Source organism: Cherax quadricarinatus, chromosome 76 (genome assembly GCF_038502225.1).
Source record: "Cherax quadricarinatus isolate ZL_2023a chromosome 76, ASM3850222v1, whole genome shotgun sequence".
Classification (NCBI taxonomy): domain Eukaryota; kingdom Metazoa; phylum Arthropoda; class Malacostraca; order Decapoda; family Parastacidae; genus Cherax; species Cherax quadricarinatus.
In genome coordinates, this window is record NC_091367.1 from 16,108,647 (window position 1) to 16,128,297 (window position 19,651).

The window sequence follows — 19,651 nt, forward strand, 5'->3', positions numbered from 1 at the left end:
GGACAGAGACAGGATGTTCCAGAGATGGGACCCAGAAACAAGGGGTCACAATTGGAAGCTGAAGACTCAGATGTGTCAAAGGGATGTTAGGAAGTATTTCTTCAGTCATAGAGTTGTTAGGAAGTGGAATAGTCTGGCAAATGATGTAGTGGAGGCTGGAGCAATACATAGTTTTAAGACGAAGTATGATATAGCTCATGGAGCAAGGGGAGAGAGGACCTAGTAGCGGTCGGTGAAGAGGGTGGGCCAGGAGCTGAGTCTCGACCCCTGCAACCACAATTAGGTGAGTACAATTAGGTGAGTACACACACACGAGATTATGCAGGGCCTTCCCAGAAAGTTCTAGGATGCAGTAACTATGAGGAGCATAAGAATCATTCTTCGCTGACCACATAGTATATCTGAAGTATACCTGGAGTGGGTTTCGGGGTCAATGCCCCCGCGGCTCAATCTGAGACCAGACCTTTTGGTGGATCAGGGTGTGATCAACCAGGCTGTTACTGCTGGCCGCACGCAAACTGACGTGCGAACCACAGCCCGGTTGGTCAGGTGCTGACTTTAGGTGCCTGTCCAGCTCCTTCTTGAAGACAGTCAGGAGTCTGTTAGTAATCCCCTTTACGTAAAACTAATACAAAGAGTAAAAACAGAAAATGATGACACAACCTGCAAGAAGACTTGGACAAACCCGGAGTGGTCAAACAAGGTCGTGAACAATGGAGAGAGAGAAGGGGATGAGCACCGAACATAGCTTCAGAACTGAGAAACTACAAATATGGCTCACTGAGAAACATCTAAGTATGATCAACACGCGCAACTTGTCACCAAAGGTGCTGATAAACAGCATTACATCAGCAGCATATGCTATGATGCTATATTAGTCATACGCAAATAACCCGCATATAGGAGTGAGGAACTTACGACGTTTCGGTCTGACTTGGACCATTTACAAAGTCACACAGTGTGACTTTGTAAATTTATAGTTAATTTATTGGTAATAATTGTTATTTATAGTTAATCTCAAAACTGGCTTCTGAAATTATAATAAAGGATATTTTGAGTTTTTTACAAGCTATAAGTCAGTTCTAGCGTAGGAATGCAGCAACAGGATGGAGCCCCACATTAGAGAGAGAGAGAGAGAGAGAGAGAGAGAGAGAGAGCAAGCAAGCAAGCAAGCAAGCAAGCAAGACTCTTGTCCCTCCTTTGTCAATAGATTGAAAGCAGCAAGTCAAAAGACAACCCAGAAGGTATACGACTGTCGTGGAGCTAGTTGCTTTTGTTCTGACTCACCACTAGCAAGTATCCCAACTTTCGGATAAGTTAAGACTCACATTTTTTCCTCTTTCATTGGAGATCGTGGAATCAACAGTGAAGACAGACTCACCTGAGTTATCATTGTCTTTGTCTCGCGTGGAGAACTTGCTTCCAGGAGAGCTTGCCATATTATCCCCAATGGTACTGGCATCCTGGTACCCTTCTACTTGCAGCTGGTACCTGATAGAAGGAAAGTGGAGAGGGAGGAGAGCCATGGTTAATTTATGTGTGGTTTTCTCGGTTAAAATTATTGATGTTAGAAGTCAAGTCTTAGTATTAGAAGAAGGTTCCTTCATCCTATTCGTTCTCCGACGCAAGGTGGAAAGAATTTGGTGGTCAGGAATATACCATACCACGGGCGGGAGTTAATTAAACCCGCGGTGAGAGTCTCAAAACTCCAGACCGTCGCGTTAGCCACTGGTCCAGTGGCTAACGCGACGGTCTGGAGTTTTGAGACACTCTGACCGCGGGTTCAACTCCCGCCCGTGTTATGGTTTGTTTGCAATCGTGTCATTACGATTTCGTGAGTCATGTCAGGAATATGTAGCTCTTCGCCGTGGGGGACCGGGCGCATAGCAGAGGGTATGTTAGAATATAAAATCCACTATTTTCCGTGCAAATACATATCCTGGCTGGAGGCACCATGAAGAAGTAACAATCTCTTGCATAATCCGTTAGCTTCTAAATACAACTGGCACTGCAAAAGGTATAGATTCCCTTTTCCCATTCAACCACTGGCGAAGGTTTATTGAACTAATATTGCAGCATATGTGTGGGCTCAGATCTTGGCCTGATCTCCAATCTTACAGCCACACTTTTGCAATGCACACACATTTTTGCAGTGCAATAGTCAGTTCTCCACAAACGTTAAAAAAAATATGCAAAGTGTTCTCACAATAACGAGCCATCTTTGTCTAAATTTGGTTGAAAAAAAAGTCTGTCGAAAGCAGACACTAAAAAGTTCGACTCTTGTGCATTGTATCGCGGGTTCTATCCCCGTCCGTGGTATAGTTTGTTTGCAAACGTGTCAATACGATTTCGTGAGTCATCGTATCACTTCCATGAATGAAATTATGTAATCCACTTAGTAGGCTAGTGTAATATCTGAATTCTGAGTGAATCGTCTTTTTTCTCTCATTAGCTACCTTAAATGAAGTGCCCAAATCTAAGCACCACCCTCACGTTCAAAAAAAAAAAAAAAAAAAAAAAGGAAAAAAAAGGAGTTATCAATGAGAAATAAATGAAATTTTATGGATTGTGGATGGAGATCGAGCCTTCCCTCTGTACAATATATGTACACTCCTCCATTCCCAAGTCAAAGATAACAGCAATAGGCCTGAGTCCTGATCTTTATAAATAGACCCAATTTGCAATTTTAACCATTTCAGTATTCATTGACCTAAAATTGGTAAAGAATGACTAGTTTTTATTAATGAAATATTTTGGCTGTAAACCAGTGGTATAATCAGGTTCACTTCGAAGAATATACGGATAGCATTAGTTCCTTTTATATTATTAAGATCAAGGCAGCAGGTGTAAGGAGACTTGCCCAGTATTCGACCATGGGTGTCTCTGCTGAGATTTAACGCTCCACCACTATGCTTAGACATAGGTTAACTAAAATATATACCAAAAACGCAATTAAAAGTTCTAGGAACATTCAGCTACTTTCCGTGAGTGACCACCTGAGAACAACTACAGCAAAAATATTCACTGAGGGATTGAACACTGTGAAACGGGTTGCAGTGCGGGACGAGATGCAATGTGGAATTAACAATGTAGCTATGATCAAGCGAGTAAATGTTTCAAGCAAAAATGGAGTAAAGACGCAGACGAATGCTTCATCAAGTAGATAAGTATACTATAATTATAGTGAAATTAGGACGTGTTGAGTTGTAATCGCTGTTAAGAAGACTTGCGTTAACTGCATCACTCGATACTCACAAGAACCATTTCAAGATTCCACTGTCTTCAAGAAGTACACTTTATCTATATTCTCAGAGTTAATTACAATTAATATGGGTATGTGACCTGGATTTCCTGTAGAGGAGGGAAAAAGCTAAAGATTACTCACTGTGTATTCTCGCTGCCGACACTGAATGTGGAATAGTGTGCCCAACGGTGTTCATTCTGTAGGTCGTCAGTAGCGGTGAGTCGCAGGGCTTGGGGCGAGTTCTGTGTCAGCTGATGCAACGTCTCCAGTCCTGTCCATACATGCAATAGAAATCATTCTCTGCTTCCGCAGTACATGCCCACGTTAACTAATATCAGTCTTTGATAATAGCTGCAATTTGACTTTAAGGATGTCCTTAAGGATGAACAATGGTGTATTAGATCTAAAGTTTATTGCCTACGTAAGTGTTATTGAACCTTCATAGGTGGATAAACACCACTAAGGTTTCAAAATATATTAGAATTATTATTATTCAGGTGAAGCTTTAAACCCGTGCCAGTCATTTATTATAAAGTGTAGTGGAAGCTTGATTCTAAATGACCCCTCAAGGGAGGTTCCTTGACGCTGGTGAGGGGCTCTTGATCTAGGGAATTGAATCTGTGCTCCAGTTCCCTGAATTGAACCTGAATGTCTTCCACCCCCCCACATGCGCTGTATAATCCTATGGGTTTAGCGCTCCCCTATGATTATAATAATAATAACCTAACAGAGGGAGTCACGCCGGAGTTTCCTCTGCGATGTAGTAAATGGTCTAGAAAACCGACAAGCTGAGGAATGAGACACTTGTACAATATTTGGGAACCTTTACTGTAGAAACTTAACGCCAGTCAGTGGCTTCTCTAGGCCATTACAGAGTTTGGTTACCTCAAACTCCTCAACTTCAACTGTTCTTCTCTGTATTGGTCTGAAGAAGCTACTGGAGGGCCAAACTTCACAACAATGAAGATTCCCCATTGTCTTTCTCTGTGATGTTTCCGCTGACAAGTTTTCCTCTGATAGAGAATTACCTTCAGAGGGCTGTTTCCTTTGTCCAGCTGGTAGTATAGTTTACTCTTCCCGTACATGTGATAAATGACTCACTGTTCTATCCAGGTGGTAATATTCAGCCAGTGATAGAACCCACTCTCCTCGTTCATGAAGTTACTTAGAATACATTCTTAATCCTCGTGGAAATATTGCTTACTATCTTCGTCCTGAGCGTAGTGAATCCCACAGAAAATTTCATAATTCACACGTAGGAATGTAGTCCACACTGTCGACGTTACCCTTATTATTCCTGTCTTCGTACTGAACTGCGTCAGTTTAACGCAATTTTCTCTTACCTAACCAATATTCTGCAGAGACGTTACCGAAGCCGGCCTTGTAGTCTGACCAGTCCTTTGCGAAGTCTTCCCAGGGAACTGCTGCTTTGTCTCTCTTGACAAACACCGTCCAGCCCCCTGAAAAACAAATAGTTATATGAAATTAGGTACGATCGTTACCCATTGCTATTAATTCTATTTATATTAGTAATAAATACCCATTATAAATCATTAATTAGTACTTATTATTATTAAAAAATATCCATTAATTGTGTTTCTCATATTTTTTATTAACATTTGATAATAATGATTTACAATGCACTAACATAGGTGATAGTGCTACTAAAACTATTGTTATTACTACTACTATTGTTACTATTAAAATATTTACAACAATTACTGTTACCAGTGCAATTGTCCCGTGGCTCGGCTGGTAACTCACTCGGCTCACAGACTGAAGGTCTGTGGTGCAATTCCCTCCAGGGGTGGAAACGCTGGGTATGTTTCCTTACACCTGCTGTCCCTGTTCACCTAAGTGTATGTAGGTACCTGGGTGTTAGTCTACTGTTGTGGGTCGCATCCTGTGGAGTGATAGTATACCTTTGGTAGATAGTGTAACAAGCAATAATAGATTAATAGTGGTGACATGGCGAGCATGGGCATCCAAGCGGATTCAGGGATCGAAGGTGGACTGGCTCTTAAAAAAAACCAGACTGATGAGGGGAGAGAGAGAATTTTGAATTTCCTAATACTGTACTGTACCCTTCTTAACCAAGCGTTCTAGGAACTTGCAAATTTCACTAGTAAGAGCGACGCCTCTTCAATGAAAGATGGCTGGCACGAAGTACCCGGTATAAGAAAAGGTATGGCATCTTCAATTTTCCACTGAAACAGGAAAATCCATTGCATCAAAACGTAGTGAGTGTAGAAGCATTAGCATATGGGTATCAGTTCCAGATGTGGCAGGTTCACACGTGGATAGTGTCGATGTGGGATCACAGAATGTGTAGGGTGTTTAATAAGGTTCTTCAACGTGAAATGTAAAATCTAGAGATGTTGACCCTCTGGTTATGAAGAAAATGGCGGAAGAGTTGTAGCCCCTGGGATACACGCACAAGGTGATGCTTCCCAAATTACACCATTCCTGTTCACTTAAAATGATTGCTACACTCATTATATTATTGCTGTCTTTATGTTATTACTGCTAACATTATGCAGTAACATAAGGTTGGCAGTAGTAATATTATGCAGTAACAATGTTGGCAGTAGTAACATTATGCAGTAACATAATGTTGGCAGTAGTATCATTATGCAGTAACAATGTTGGCAGTAGTAACATTATGCAGTAACATAATGTTGGCAGTAGTATCATTATGCAGTAACATAATGTTGGCAGTAGTAACATTATGCAGTAACAATGTTGGCAGTAGTAACATTATGCAGTAACATAATGTTGGCAGTAGTAACATTATGCAGTAACATAATGTTGGCAGTAGTAACATTATGCAGTAACAATGTTGGCAGTAGTAACATTATGCAGTAGCATAATGTTGGCAGTAGTAACATTATGCAGTGACATAATGCTGGCAGTAGTAATATTATGCAGCAACATAATGCTGGCAGTAGTAACATTATGCAGTACATAATGCTGGCAGTAGTAACATTATGCAGTAACATAATGCTGGCAGAAGTAACATTATGCAGTAACATAATGCTGGCAGTAGTAACATTATGCAGTGACATAATGCTGGCAGTAGTAACATTATGCAGTAACATAATGCTGGCAGTAGTAACATTATGCAGTAACATAATGCTGGCAGTAGTAACATTATGCAGTAACATAATGCTGGCAGTAGTAACATTATGCAGTAACATAATGCTGGCAGTAGTAACATTATGCAGTAACATAATGCTGGCAGTAGTAACATTATGCAGTAACATAATGCTGGCAGTAGTAACATTATGCAGTAACATAATGCTGGCAGTAGTAACATTATGCAGTAACAATGTTGGCAGTAGTAGCATTATGCAGTAACATGTTGGCAGTAGTAACATTATGCAGTAACATAATGTTGGCAGTAGTAACATTATACAGTAACATAATGCTGGCAGTAGTAACATTATGCAGTAACATAATGCTGGCAGTAGTAGCATGCAGTAACATAAGGCTGGCAGTAGTAACATTATGCAGTATCATAATGTTGGCAGTAGTAACATAATGCAGTAACATAATGCTGGCAGTAGTAACATTATGCAGTAACATAATGCTGGCAGTAGTAATATTATGCAGTATCATAATGTTGGCAGTAGTAACATTATGCAGTAACATAATGCTGGCAGTAGTAACATTATGCAGTAACATAATGCTGGCAGTAGTAACATTATGCAGTAACATAATGCTGGCAGTAGTAACATTATGCAGTAACATAATGCTGGCAGTAGTAACATTATGCAGTATCATAATGTTGGCAGTAGTAACATTATGCAGTAACATAATGTTGGCAGTAGTAACATTATGCAGTAACATAATGTTGGCAGTAGTAACATTATGCAGTAACATAATGTTGGCAGTAGTAACATTATGCAGTAACATAATGTTGGCAGTAGTAACATTATGCAGTAACATAATGTTGGCAGTAGTAACATTATGCAGTAACATAATGTTGGCAGTAGTAACATTATGCAGTAACATAATGCTGGCAGTAGTAACATTATGGAAATATAAACACATATGCAGTATAATGTGATCTTTTATTGACTACGTTTCGCCCACACAGTGGGCTTTTTCAAGTCACACTCAGAACTACCTGGGGTGGAAGGAACGCGAGTATTTATAGCCAGGTTCAGAATGCTGAGGTCAGGTGGAGAATGCTGCATCTGATGATGTACCAAGTGGGGTTATAGAGTCTAAAAACTTGGGTAGCTTGGAAAGGAGATTGAATAAGTTTGTGAGCAGACCCCCCACAGTGTTCTCTTGTGGGATAGCGATGAAGAAGTTTCTTGGCAAGTGGTTCAGCTATGTTATAGAAGCCACTATTCTGGTTGAAGTTGTCGGATATAGAAATAAGTGATGATTCCAGGATTCTTCGGTATTGAGTGTTGTCTTCTGTGGCGATAAGTCTTGAGTTTCTGTAGTTTATCAAGTGGTTGTGTGAATTACGGTGTTGTACGCAGGCATTCCTTGTGTCGTCAGACCTGCTTGCGTATTGGTGTTCTGAAATACGTGTTTGGAGGTCCCTTGATGTTTCGCCCACGTATAACTTGTTGCAGTCGTTACAAGGGATTATGTATACCCCTGCAGAGGGTGGAAGCTTGTCCTGTCTATCACTGGTAATGTCCTTGATGGTCGTGGTTGTGGAGGTAGATACTTGAAATGAGGTATTGGAAAAGATGTTGGAAACGTGTTTGGCAATGGAGTTGGTTGGGAGGACTATGTATCTCTTCTCGGCAGTGTCTTCTCTGGGTGTGTTGAAGATGTTTAATGCCCGTCGTCTGCAGTCTCTGATGAAGTGACAAGGATAGTGGAGTTTAGAAAATAATCCCTTGTAACGACTGCAACAAGTTATACGTAGGCGAAACATCAATGGACCTCCAAACACGTATTTCAGAACACCAATACGCAAGCAGGTCTGACGACACAAGGAATGCCTGCGTACAACACCGTAATTCACACAACCACTTGATAAACTACAGAAACTCAAGACTTATCGCCACAGAAGACAGCACTCAATACCGAAGAATCCTGGAATCATCACTTATTTCTATATCCGACAACTTCATCCAGGATAGTGGCTTCTACAACATAGCTGAACCACTTGCCAAGAAACTTCTTCATCGCTATCCCACATGAGAACACTGTGGGGGGTCTGCTCACAAACTTATTCAATCTCCTTTCCAAGCTACCCAAGATTTTAGGCTCTATAACCCCACTCGGTACATCATCAGATGCAGCATTCTCCACCTGACCTCAGCATTCTGAACCTGACTATAAATACTCGCGTTCCTTCCACCCCAGGTAGTTCTGTGTGTGACTTGAAAAAGCCCACTGTGTGGGCGAAACGTAGTCAATAAAAGATCACATTATACTGCATATGTGTTTATATTTCCATTGTGTCGGTATTTTATACCATTTATTTCCAGTAGTAACATTATGCAGTAACATAATGTTGGCAGTGGTACCATTATGCAGTAACATAATGCTGGCAGTAGTAACATTATGCAATAACATAATGCTGGCAGTAGTAACATTATGCAGTAACATAATGTTGGCAGTAGTAACATTATGCAGTAACATAATGTTGGCAGTAGTAACATTATGCAGTAACATAATGTTGGCAGTAGTAACATTATGCAGTAACATAATGTTGGCAGTAGTAACATTATGCAGTAACATAATGTTGGCAGTAGTAACATTATGCAGTAACATAATGTTGGCAGTAGTAACATTATGCAGTAACATAATGCTGGCAGTAGTAACATTATGCAGTAACATAATGCTGGCAGTAGTAACATTATGCAGTGACATAATGCTGGCAGTAGTAATATTATGCAGTGACATAATGTTGGCAGTAGTAACATTATGCAGTAACAATGCTGGCAGTAGTAAATAAATCTGATCAAATAAGGCCTATAGGCCTCTGTTTATTCAGATTTATATATTCTTTTGAATACTTATCTTCTAATTAATTTTGTAGGGTTTTATACTTGTTTTATAATAAACTTAGTGACATTTTCTGTGCATTCGCGTATGTCTATTTGGTATATGTAAACTGTATAATTAATGACAGACGTATTTCTCTTTTAAATTGTGTAACATTCGTCTCTCAACCCTTGAGTGGAGAGGACGTGTGCTGCTGCTGCCCCCTGGAGTTGTCTGGTGGCAGTATTATTTTCACCAACATGGCGCAGGCTCGCCGGCGCAGGGTAAATACAGTCTGCATTGTATTAACCAGTGGAGCTGTAACGGGGCCATCAATGGAGTTACTTTTGCCTGCGATCATCAGAGATACCTACGGAATAGCCAAAGAGGAGATTTGTGGACTTGCATTGAACGGTACGAAGAGGATTTTTGCAAAATTTAGTTCGGCGACTGTGTATGAGGCAGTTGTGAATAAGTTTCAAGAGGTGGCCATACCAGTTAATCATGCTGTGACGGTGTGGCTGCATGATGTGTCCAGCTATTACACATGGGTTAAGATCAGGAATGTGCCGTTCGAGGCGGATGCATCTGACATCCGGTTCATTATGTGTAAATACGGCACATTACATACGATCACTGCAGGAAGGTGGTCAGCTGGCCAGTATATGGGGATACCTGAGGGTGCATTCTCTGTCAAGATGACGCTCAGACATCCAATTCCATCGTACGTGGTGATGGAAGATTTCAGGACTCAGGTTTTTGTAACATACGCTGGGCAGCGAAGCACTTGCCGTTTGTGCGGGTCGTATGATCACCTGGCTGCGCAATGTGAAAGAAGACGTGGTGATAGGGACCAGCAGCAACGACGAGATGTGGAGGAAAGGAGAGAGGATCAAGATCAACTGTTTTCGACTCTGCCTCAGCAGAGTTTGACATGGAGTGAGGAGGTTGAGAGGGCCGAAGAAAAGGAGATGGCAGGGGCTACGCGGGAGGACGACATCACTTCCCTGGACGTTGTACAAGTTCTTGATGAGGTCATCGCGGAAGCGAATGGTAGCGACGCGGAAACTACGATAGTGTCGACGTTTGAGAACATTTTGGGTAATGAGAGTCCTTGTCCGGATGTTGGTACAGACCTGGATCATGGGTCTGCAGTTGAGGAGGGCGTGGTGACGCCAACCCGGACTGAAGTGTGTCGTAAGGATGCACAGTTGGTGAGAACTGTAGAGGTGGAGGTTCATCATGGCACTGAGCTGGATGACTTGATGCAGGTCGAGGGTACGACGCGAAAGCACGCAGCAGTGCTTTCGGATTCCGACGACGTGCTTACGCCCGCACGAAGACCTGGGAAGAAAACATGGGCGAAAGCCATGCGGAGAGGTTCAAGTGACGCCCAGGGGCAGGGGTTGGGTAAGGGTGGACAGAAAGGGGGGAGGGAGGGAAAAGGGTGCAATGAAACGATCAGGTGATAAATCGGTAGTGTCAAGAGGGAAACCCCCATTGTCGGTTTTAAGTGTCTGACATTGAACATCAATGGCTTGAGGTCTCAGAGAAAGTGTGAGTGGTTTAAGGAATATTTGGTGCGTCATGACGTTGACGTTGTGTTCTTGCAGGAACACAATTATAGACCAGGTTATGAGTTGAAGGTGGATGGATATAATGTGTATGTTGAGCATGCAGTCAGATTGAAAGGAGGTGTGGCCATTTTGGTGAAAGAAACTAGCCCGTTGATTGTCAGGCATAGTGAGGGGGGAGAGGGGAGGGTGATTCGTGTGGATGGGTTATGGGGTCAGGTACAGATGACGTTGGTGTGTGTGTATGGCCCAGGAGAGGGAGATGTGAGGATAAAGAATAAATTCGTAAGGGACGTTCTGGTATATTATTTGCGTGGATTGCCGGGGGTTGCTGTGATAGGAGGTGACTGGAACTGTGTGATAAGGAATAAGGCTGTTGAACCGAGGTGGGCAGGGCATTGTTTGAGGATATTGGGAGAATTGTTATCCGGGATAGGATTGACAGATGTTGAGGGAGGTGAGGTGGAGCACACATTTATTAAGCGTGGGTATGCGGCTAGGCTCGATCGATTATACGTTCCCAGGACAGTTGTAATACATAGTGTGAGGGTAATGGACGTAGTATTTTCTGATCACAGGGGTGTTTTGGTGGATATAGGTTGGGAGGGGTTGCCAAGAAGGTGTAAGGGGTTTTGGAAGTTGAATGTAAAGTTGTTGCAGCAAGAAGAGTATCGACAGTCATTTGTTCAATTGTGGGAGGAGTTGGTGGCGGAGGCGCCTGGGAATAGTGAATTGGTTAGTTGGTGGGACTCTGTGGCGAAATCTCGTATTAAGGAATTTTATATTCGTAGTGGGAGGGAATATAACAGGTTGAAGTATGGGTACCAATCTTATCTTGAGGGACAGTTGAGAGCTTGCTACGAGCGTGGGAGTGCTAGTCATCCGGTGGACGACATTGAGGGATTAAAGGAGCATATCAGGGATTTGCAAAATGAAAGATTTGATGGCGCGCGAGTTTTGGGTGGGCTGGAAGAGGTGTTATGGGGTGACAGGCCTTCGGCATGCGTGTTGAGGAGACAGCGTAAGAGAAGAGTGGCGACGGAGATGATGGGATTAACTGTTCATGTGGGGATGGGAGGGTATAGAGAGGGGCAGGTATTAGTGACGACAGAGGGTATGAGTGGTTATCTAGATGCATGGTTTAGGTCATATGCACAAAACGGAGGTATTCGAGATGAGGCTTTAAAGGAAATGGGAGGTTTCGTGCAATGTGAGATTGATGGTATGGATAGGGTAACATTAGAAGGTCCGATCACAGAAAGTGAGAATTTTTATGTTAGGAATTGGGAAGTATTGAGAGGATTTTTAGTTAGGTTATTCAATGTAATGAAGGATGATGGGGAAATGGGGGAGCAGCAAAGGACTGCTGTCGTGGTATTAGTTCCGAAAGGTGGACAGACTACGGTAGAGGATTACCGAGCAATATCGCTTATGTGTGGCGATTATAAGTTATTTGCACGAATATTAGGGAATAGAATAAAAAAGGTGATAGGTAACGTAATTGACAGAGGACAATATGGGGTACCGGGTAGGACAATGTATGAAGGGCATGGAGTTCTTAGAAGTTTTATAGAAAAGAGGGGGGAGTTGGGGGGTGGGGGTGTGTTGGCATTGGATTGGCGAGCTGCTTACGATAGTGTGGAGAGGGATGCGTTATGGAGGTTCATGCGTTGGCAGGGATTCGGGAAGGAAATTATATCTTGGGCGAAAACATTGTATCAGGGAGCATCTATGAGAGTACAGGTTAATGGAAGGCTAGGTGTTAACATTCTGATGGGAAGGGGTTTGCGACAGGGTTGCCCTCTATCGCAAATATTGTTTGCGTGCCTCCAGGATCCCTTTTATAGGGCAGTTAGGTGGAGTATCGCAAGTGGAGGGGTTAGTAATGAACGAGAGGGTTGGCCGGGTATTGTGGGTTATGTGGATGATACAACTGTATTGGTGAGGGATGAGAAGGATTTACACAAGGTAGGAAAGGTGGTAGATGTGTTTGGAGAGGCTACTGGGATGGACATTAATGTGGCAAAGTCTAAGTATATGGACCTAGGCAATAACGTAAATAGAGGTGGGACTGTAGGGCGCGGGTGGAGTGTGGTGGATCAGCTATTGATTTGTGGGATAGTGTACGCTAAGAATGATAGGGTCGCACAAGAGGTAAATTCGATGTGCACCGTGGATGGGGTATTGAAAAGATTGGGTGGTTTGAGGACGGCGCAGCTAACGTTGCATCAGAGGGTCATTGTGACGAACGTGCTGTTGTATAGTAAGATATGGCACGTGGTGGCAATATACCCACTGAGGCGGCGAGAGGTGCAACGGTTGCAACATGGGATTTTCCGATTTATATGGGGATCGGGTTGTGACTGGCTAAGTAGAGGGGTGGTGACGCTTCCCGTTAGCCACGGGGGGCTGGGGCTTATACATTTAGAAAAGCGTATGATGAGTGTGTATCTAAAACGCGGGTATTTGGGGGAGGTGGGGGCGAGGAAAGGGGGGCTAGAAAAACTGCGTATGGATATGCAACGATGGTGGGGGGTAAGGATTTAATGATTGGTGAGGCCATGTTGAGGGTTTTAATGACGGTGAGGGATCCGAAGCGCCTTAAATTGAGGATTCTAGAGAGGGTGGGGGACGGGTCTGTGGTGGCGGCAGTTGAGGGGGCATACCCCATGTATGCGTGGGGGAATATCTGGAAATGTTTACGGCAATTGCGTATTAAACCAGGTGTAAGGGAGGTAATGTTTAGGTTTCTACATGGAATCTTGCCGTCTGGTGTTGTGTTATTTAATAGGAGACTAAGGGAGGGTGGGGAGTGCAAAGCGTGTGAATGTTCCGAGACTATTTTTCATGCGGTGTATTTTTGTAATTGTCTAGAAGCTGTGAGGGTATGGTTAGGTAGGGTAGTTAGGTTAGTGGGTGGGGAAGGGTTACAGGTGTTAAGGGTGTTAAGTTTAGATATAGGTGGGATGAGTCAGATGGTGGTGAATGCGGTTGCGTATGTGGTTACTGATTTTATTTATACATCTTGGGCTATGAGGGAGGTGGGTGTGAGGGAGGTGGGTGTGAGGGAGGTGGGTGTGAGGGAGGTGGGTGTGGATGAAAGAATAAAGGTGTTAGCGGCCACCATTTATAGAACTAAGTGTCGCAATAGGGATCTTTATGGGGGAAGGTGGGAGACAGTGTTTACTGAGGGATACCGGAGTTTTAAGTTAAAGGATTTACGGGATTTAAGTGTAAATGGGTAGCGACGGGCTAGTTTCTTGAGCGGAGATGTGTGGATGGCTTTTAAAGTGTGTGACTGGATTTGCACTGATACATTTATGCTTATCCTGAGTAGTGAGTGTGGTGTGGGTGGTGTTTTTACACATGTGTTCCCTTTATGTTGTGAAGATTTTGGATGGTATATGTACGTAATGTATTGGAGCACTACATCATTGTGTGTATACAAGGTGAAAGAAAAGGTAGAATCTTAAAGTTTTTATGTGTGTGAGAATGACTGTTCGTTATTGTGAGAGTGTCTTCAAAGATGTTATAGAAAGCACATACTAAATGGTGTTACTAAGGTATGCCATATGACTGTATCGAATATGCTGTGATACAAAGTCCGGGGTTTTCCTTCTTGTTGGATGCATTCTGTAAGACAATTTCTGTATATCAGAAGGTTCTAAGTTTACATAGCTGTAATGAGTAACGTGGTACAGTTTTATATTATGCGAGATTGTATTTTGGTACATAAGGCCTAACATATAATGTTTCAGCGGCCTGGTTAAGATTATATAGTACATGTCGTGTGACACTGTATGTGTAGGGTAGTGTTAAATATTTTAAGTACACGCTGTTGTTTTCCCTTTGCTATTTTATTGTTTAAAGTCACATATAAGAGTATATGTAAGGTAATATAAAAATGTATATTGATTTTGTGTAAATACACAATTTTAGATGACTTTGTTGGATCAGGTGTGCATATGAGTTCAAGTAGCGGTGTATATTATGTATTAATACTGCTATAGGGTATATAGTGTATGAAGAAGTCTTGGGTGGATTGCACCCGTGTTGAGATATAGAGAATATTATCCTTGTATGTTAGGCAAAGTTTTCATAATTGTTACTTAGAGTAAGTAGTATCCTACGCTCTTATAGTATGTCAATGTTTTGTAGGTATTTGATGGGGGGGGGGGTACCTTTCACTTCCAGAGCACAAATGTACGACTTTATAAATGTACCTTTGGTGGGGGGTGGATGTATAGGTTTTAATGGTATGTGGTGAGGTTTTTACCTTTAAGAATTGTTTTGTATATAAAACTTGGCATAAGATGTTTAAGTGTGCTGAAGTAGATTCTCTGGATATGTTGTTGGTACGCCTGTGCGAAGTTTCTTTTTTGATTGTGTATACGTATGTTGTACTTTAATTTTGTTACATGTTGATTGATTTCGTAACATGTTTGCTTACACGTATAATATATACTGTATTTTAAATAAATATAAAAAAAAAAAAAAAAAAAAAAAAAAAAAATGTATAGGGGATGAGGGACAGTTTGTGTCAGCACAAAGTTAAATGTTTATAAGAACATAAGAACATAACATAAGAAAGGAGGAACACTGCAGGAGGCCTGTTGGCCCATACTAGGCAAGTCCTTTACAATTCATCCCACTAACAAAACATTTGCCCAACCCAATTTTCAATGCCACCCAAGAAATAAGCTCCGAGCCACCCAAGAAACAAGCTCCGAAATGTATGTGTATTTTGACAATGTAATTTATAATTCTGGGTAAGAACTGATACTATGTTCTTTTATTTATTTAATGTATTGTATTGTTTTAAATAAAATATAAAAAAAAAAGTTCTTAACCTGCAAATTCAACTGAAGAAAAACAAAAGAGCAGATCGAAACAATTAGGGAATAACTTACCTCCATCAGCCGTCATGTCACACCAGACAGACACCTGACCACCGTTTCTGTAGATAACAACACTGTTACACCCACACAAAATGACATTTATAATTATTATTATTAATATTATTATTATTACTACACTTATTTAAGACGATAAACCTATGTGGGTCATTTAGTTCACGAACTGGTGAATGATGTATCATCTGTTTCCTAATTACGAGGAAAAATGCCAGTAACTTGAATCAAGAAATCGCTCGTATGCCTGGACGCCGATATGTATGAATATTGCTGATTCTGCCATTTCAGCGACTGAGTGGAGTCACTTTCTGCGACTTGTTAGCTGCAGCATCATTAATATGAAGACACATTGCCTCATCTTGCCAGGTGTTTGCGAATTAAATAAGTGCCTTTGGCAAGTTAGTGGGAATATAGTTATGTTCTAGATGACTTAAACAAGCTGTTGAAGATAGTCATTCTCTGGCAAATGACATAGACAGGCAAGTTAGAAATTGGATGCTCCACCGAACTGACTTAAACAATCTTTAAAAAGTTTCAGCATAGATCATCTCCTGGACAGATTTTCCAAGGCAGTAGAGAGATTTTTAGTAAAGAGGGAACATGAAAAATACCCTGATGTAAAGCTTCATTGTTAACTAAATAATTGTAAATCCATTTATATTATAAATGTAGATGCGTGATTTCACAATTGAATTTAAACTACAAATATTGACGAATGCATCTAACCTACTTATAAAGTGGCCGAAGGTATTTACTATAAATAAGTTATTTAGGAGATTTTTAATTATTTAAAACTTTATTAAGCAATTTCTTTTCCATCCTCATTAAATTTAAAGTATTTTACAAAATTTAGAGGTGATTATGACTGGGAGTTGACATGAGATTGTCACTTAAGTTGGAAGGAAAGGTAGAGAAGATTAATATGAGATGACTCAGCTGTAGCCATTAAAGACGGTGTTACGAATGACGAGGAGGTTAATTAAAATTAGTTAATAAAGGTCGAGTTAATATCGTGATAATAACCTACAGACATTGTCCATGTTGACATAGATTGTTGTGGTATGATGATCATTGAGAAATGTAGGTAGATCGATTATTTTGACCTGACAGGGTATGACCTGGCTTGGTCATACTCCACCTAACTGATTTGACTTGAGGTGATTTGGTGATGAGACATGTGTAGTAGTTGGGAATCTTTATTTGTGAAACGTTTCCCGTTTCTTCAGTCTAGTAGAGAAGAGAATAAATATGGAGACAGCAGAAACATTTGGGAGGTTATGATGTTATCAGTCCATGAGCCTTAAAGCAGTTTTTGAGGTGGTCAGTCCCTGAGCCTGGAGAACAGTTCGGCTTCATACTCTGTGACAGTCTTTCAGACTGTGAAACAGAACTCTTTCAGGCTGAGGGACTGACCACCTCAAAACGACGTCTCTACTGCTTCTGCCGCCGCCTCTGTATTCGACTGAAGAGGTCTACTGTGTAGGCACATGTTTCACTCATCAATCTCGATCCACTTGTCGGTACGGTGTTCCGTTTCCATAATCGTACAACACCTGGTTGACCTGACGTGGTGTAACCTAGATAAGTCATCATTACATAGACCTGACACAGTATGACCTGGCTTAGCCATACACAACCTGATTGACCTGACATTACCTGGCTGGTTTGATTAGGTACACACCGTCCGTTCGTGCTCCCCGGCAGTATAGTTCCGCACAGTCTCTGGCAGTCACCACCCTGAGAATAAGAAGAGGGACGAGAAAGTTATGATGTCTTACACAAAAGAGAGAATTGTGAAGGTATTTTAGGAAAGCGTTCAGAAAACAAAATAGGTCACAGAATCGCTACATGTAAAAACAAAGGGATTGATCTATAAACTAAGAGCATAAGAATAGAGGAACACTGAGGCAGACCTACTTGCCAGTACTATTCAAGTCCCTCTCAGATCCAACCACTCTCACCCATAATTCCTTTGTATAAGGAGAAAGAGGATAAAGAGTATAAGAATTATAAAGGGTATATACTTTTTGAGTATGTTGCGTAAAGTGTATTGTAGTTATTGAAAGAGTTAAGGCTAAGAGTAGGAATACAGAGTAATGAGATTTCATGAAGGGTAAAGGATGAGAAAACCAAGTGTTTACCTTAGCAAGTAAGTGAACAATAAAGGTAAGGATTTTTTTACTGCATATATGAATTTTCAAAAATACACGTGATAATGCGGATAGGGGAGTAATGTGGCAGATATTGCAAATTTATGAAAGAAATGCTAGGTTACTTAAATCAGTAAAGTGCTCTGGTTAGGTTATGTAGGACAGAGGGAATTATTTTTAAGTAAAATTAGGCCTTTGAGAGAGATGAGTGAAATCACCATAGTTGTTTAATATAGACAGATGAAGGCAGTGGATAAGCCATGTCTGAGGGCAATGTGTGTTGTACATATCATGCAGAGAATGAGTTTGAAGATTAAAAAGTGTGATATTGGTATTGCCAAAAGTAGTATTCATGGAACTGATGATGCTGAAGTATTCTGGACATCTGGGGTGGAGGGAAGACAAGGTAGAGGTCATTCTAGAAAGTTTGGAGGAAGGGAGCAAAGGTTTTGAGTGTTAGGGGCTTCGATATCCAGGAGGCTTGTGTGAACGTGTTGAACAGGAGTAGTGACAAGTGACTTTTATCATTTGACGTACTGAGCGTGACGAAGAAAACATTTATGAGGAAATTCAGGGAAACCAGACAGTCGGACTCGAGTCCTGGAAGTGAGAAGTACAGTACCTGCACTCTGAAAGAATGGCTGAGATGCTGCGGTTTGGAGGATCATTTCAAGTGCTTCTTTGTCGGGTTACCTCACCTCGGTGGGAGACGGTTGGAATGTTAAAATTTGGCAATAACAAGGAAAAAGGCAGTCCAAATAAATTCCGATGAGGACACTAAGAAATTACAAGAAGTTCTGAATAGGTTGATGATGTGTTCCGAGAAGTGGCAGATGTTATAATATTGAGAAAATAAAACTAATGGTATTTCTAAACTAAATAATGTAAAGCGTGACCAAATTCATTTCGAAAAAGAGTTCTGGCCAGCAGAAATTTAGAACCAAGACAACAGTGAATAAATGTTTGCAATAAAGCAACAAGAATAATTAGCTTTGTATTAGAAGTATACATACTAGAAGTATACATAAAGGGTTATACTTAAACTTTGTTTATCATTGGTAAGATCTCTTATTATTCTGCTCGGTTGTGATCTATAAATTATAGAATGTATATAAATGCGCTGGAAAGACATATATTAAAAAACAGAGGGACTGAATTAGCATTATGAAAAGGCGTAGAATAAGGGAAACTGTAAGTGTATAAATAAAGAACCTGAATAAATAAAGGGAATATGAATAGCGTGTTGAAAATTCCTAACCAATACCGGAATTGCAGCAGTGGATTAAAGTTAGATAAACTGAGATTCAGAGAAGATATTGGAAAACGTTGATTTGGCAGTAGAAATGTAGATGAGCGGAATTAACTCGCATCTAGAGCCACTAGAGATCCTTGGGCAGCCCCCCCCCAAAAAAAAAAAAAAAAAAAATAGGCTGGTCAGGTACATGAGTAGGTGTGGTTGAGCGTGGGAAGTCCTGCCTAGTATGGACTAATACAGGGGTCGGCAACCTACAGGATCCAGCCAACGGGGCCATAGCTCAAATTATGTTATATATTTGTCAGAGTTTAGTATCAGTTATTACCTCATTAACTACTGCGATAGATGTGGCAAGCCATCCGCTCGCAGACGTGGGCTCTGACCCCTAGGCAGAACAAGGTTGCTGATCCCTGGACTAGGGATAAACCTTGGTAATGGAAACTGACAGGTGCTTCGAACAAGGCATACGAACTAACACTGGAAAATGTTTCAGTCCTAACACCTTGATCACTTCTAACCTATAAATGTGTCATGAATAACAGTATATATAAGAA

At 41.2% G+C, this 19,651-nt stretch overlaps 1 protein-coding gene and 1 long non-coding RNA gene across 2 annotated transcripts in view; one reads left to right on the forward strand and one right to left on the reverse strand.

Moving 5' to 3' along the window:
* LOC138854974 (uncharacterized) overlaps positions 1 to 19,651 on the forward strand; it is a 131,009-nt gene that overhangs the window by 13,919 nt on the left and 97,439 nt on the right. The window lies entirely within an intron of this gene.
* LOC128703715 (angiopoietin-4-like) overlaps positions 1 to 19,651 on the reverse strand; it is a 55,707-nt gene that overhangs the window by 4,300 nt on the left and 31,756 nt on the right. The window contains exons 4-8 of the mRNA XM_070101330.1: positions 17,349 to 17,429; positions 15,690 to 15,736; positions 4,588 to 4,704; positions 3,386 to 3,515; positions 1,382 to 1,491 (exon numbers count right to left, since the gene is read on the reverse strand). Coding sequence (XP_069957431.1) covers positions 1,382 to 1,491; positions 3,386 to 3,515; positions 4,588 to 4,704; positions 15,690 to 15,736; positions 17,349 to 17,429 — 485 coding nt within the window. The remainder of the gene's footprint in view (positions 1 to 1,381; positions 1,492 to 3,385; positions 3,516 to 4,587; positions 4,705 to 15,689; positions 15,737 to 17,348; positions 17,430 to 19,651) is intronic.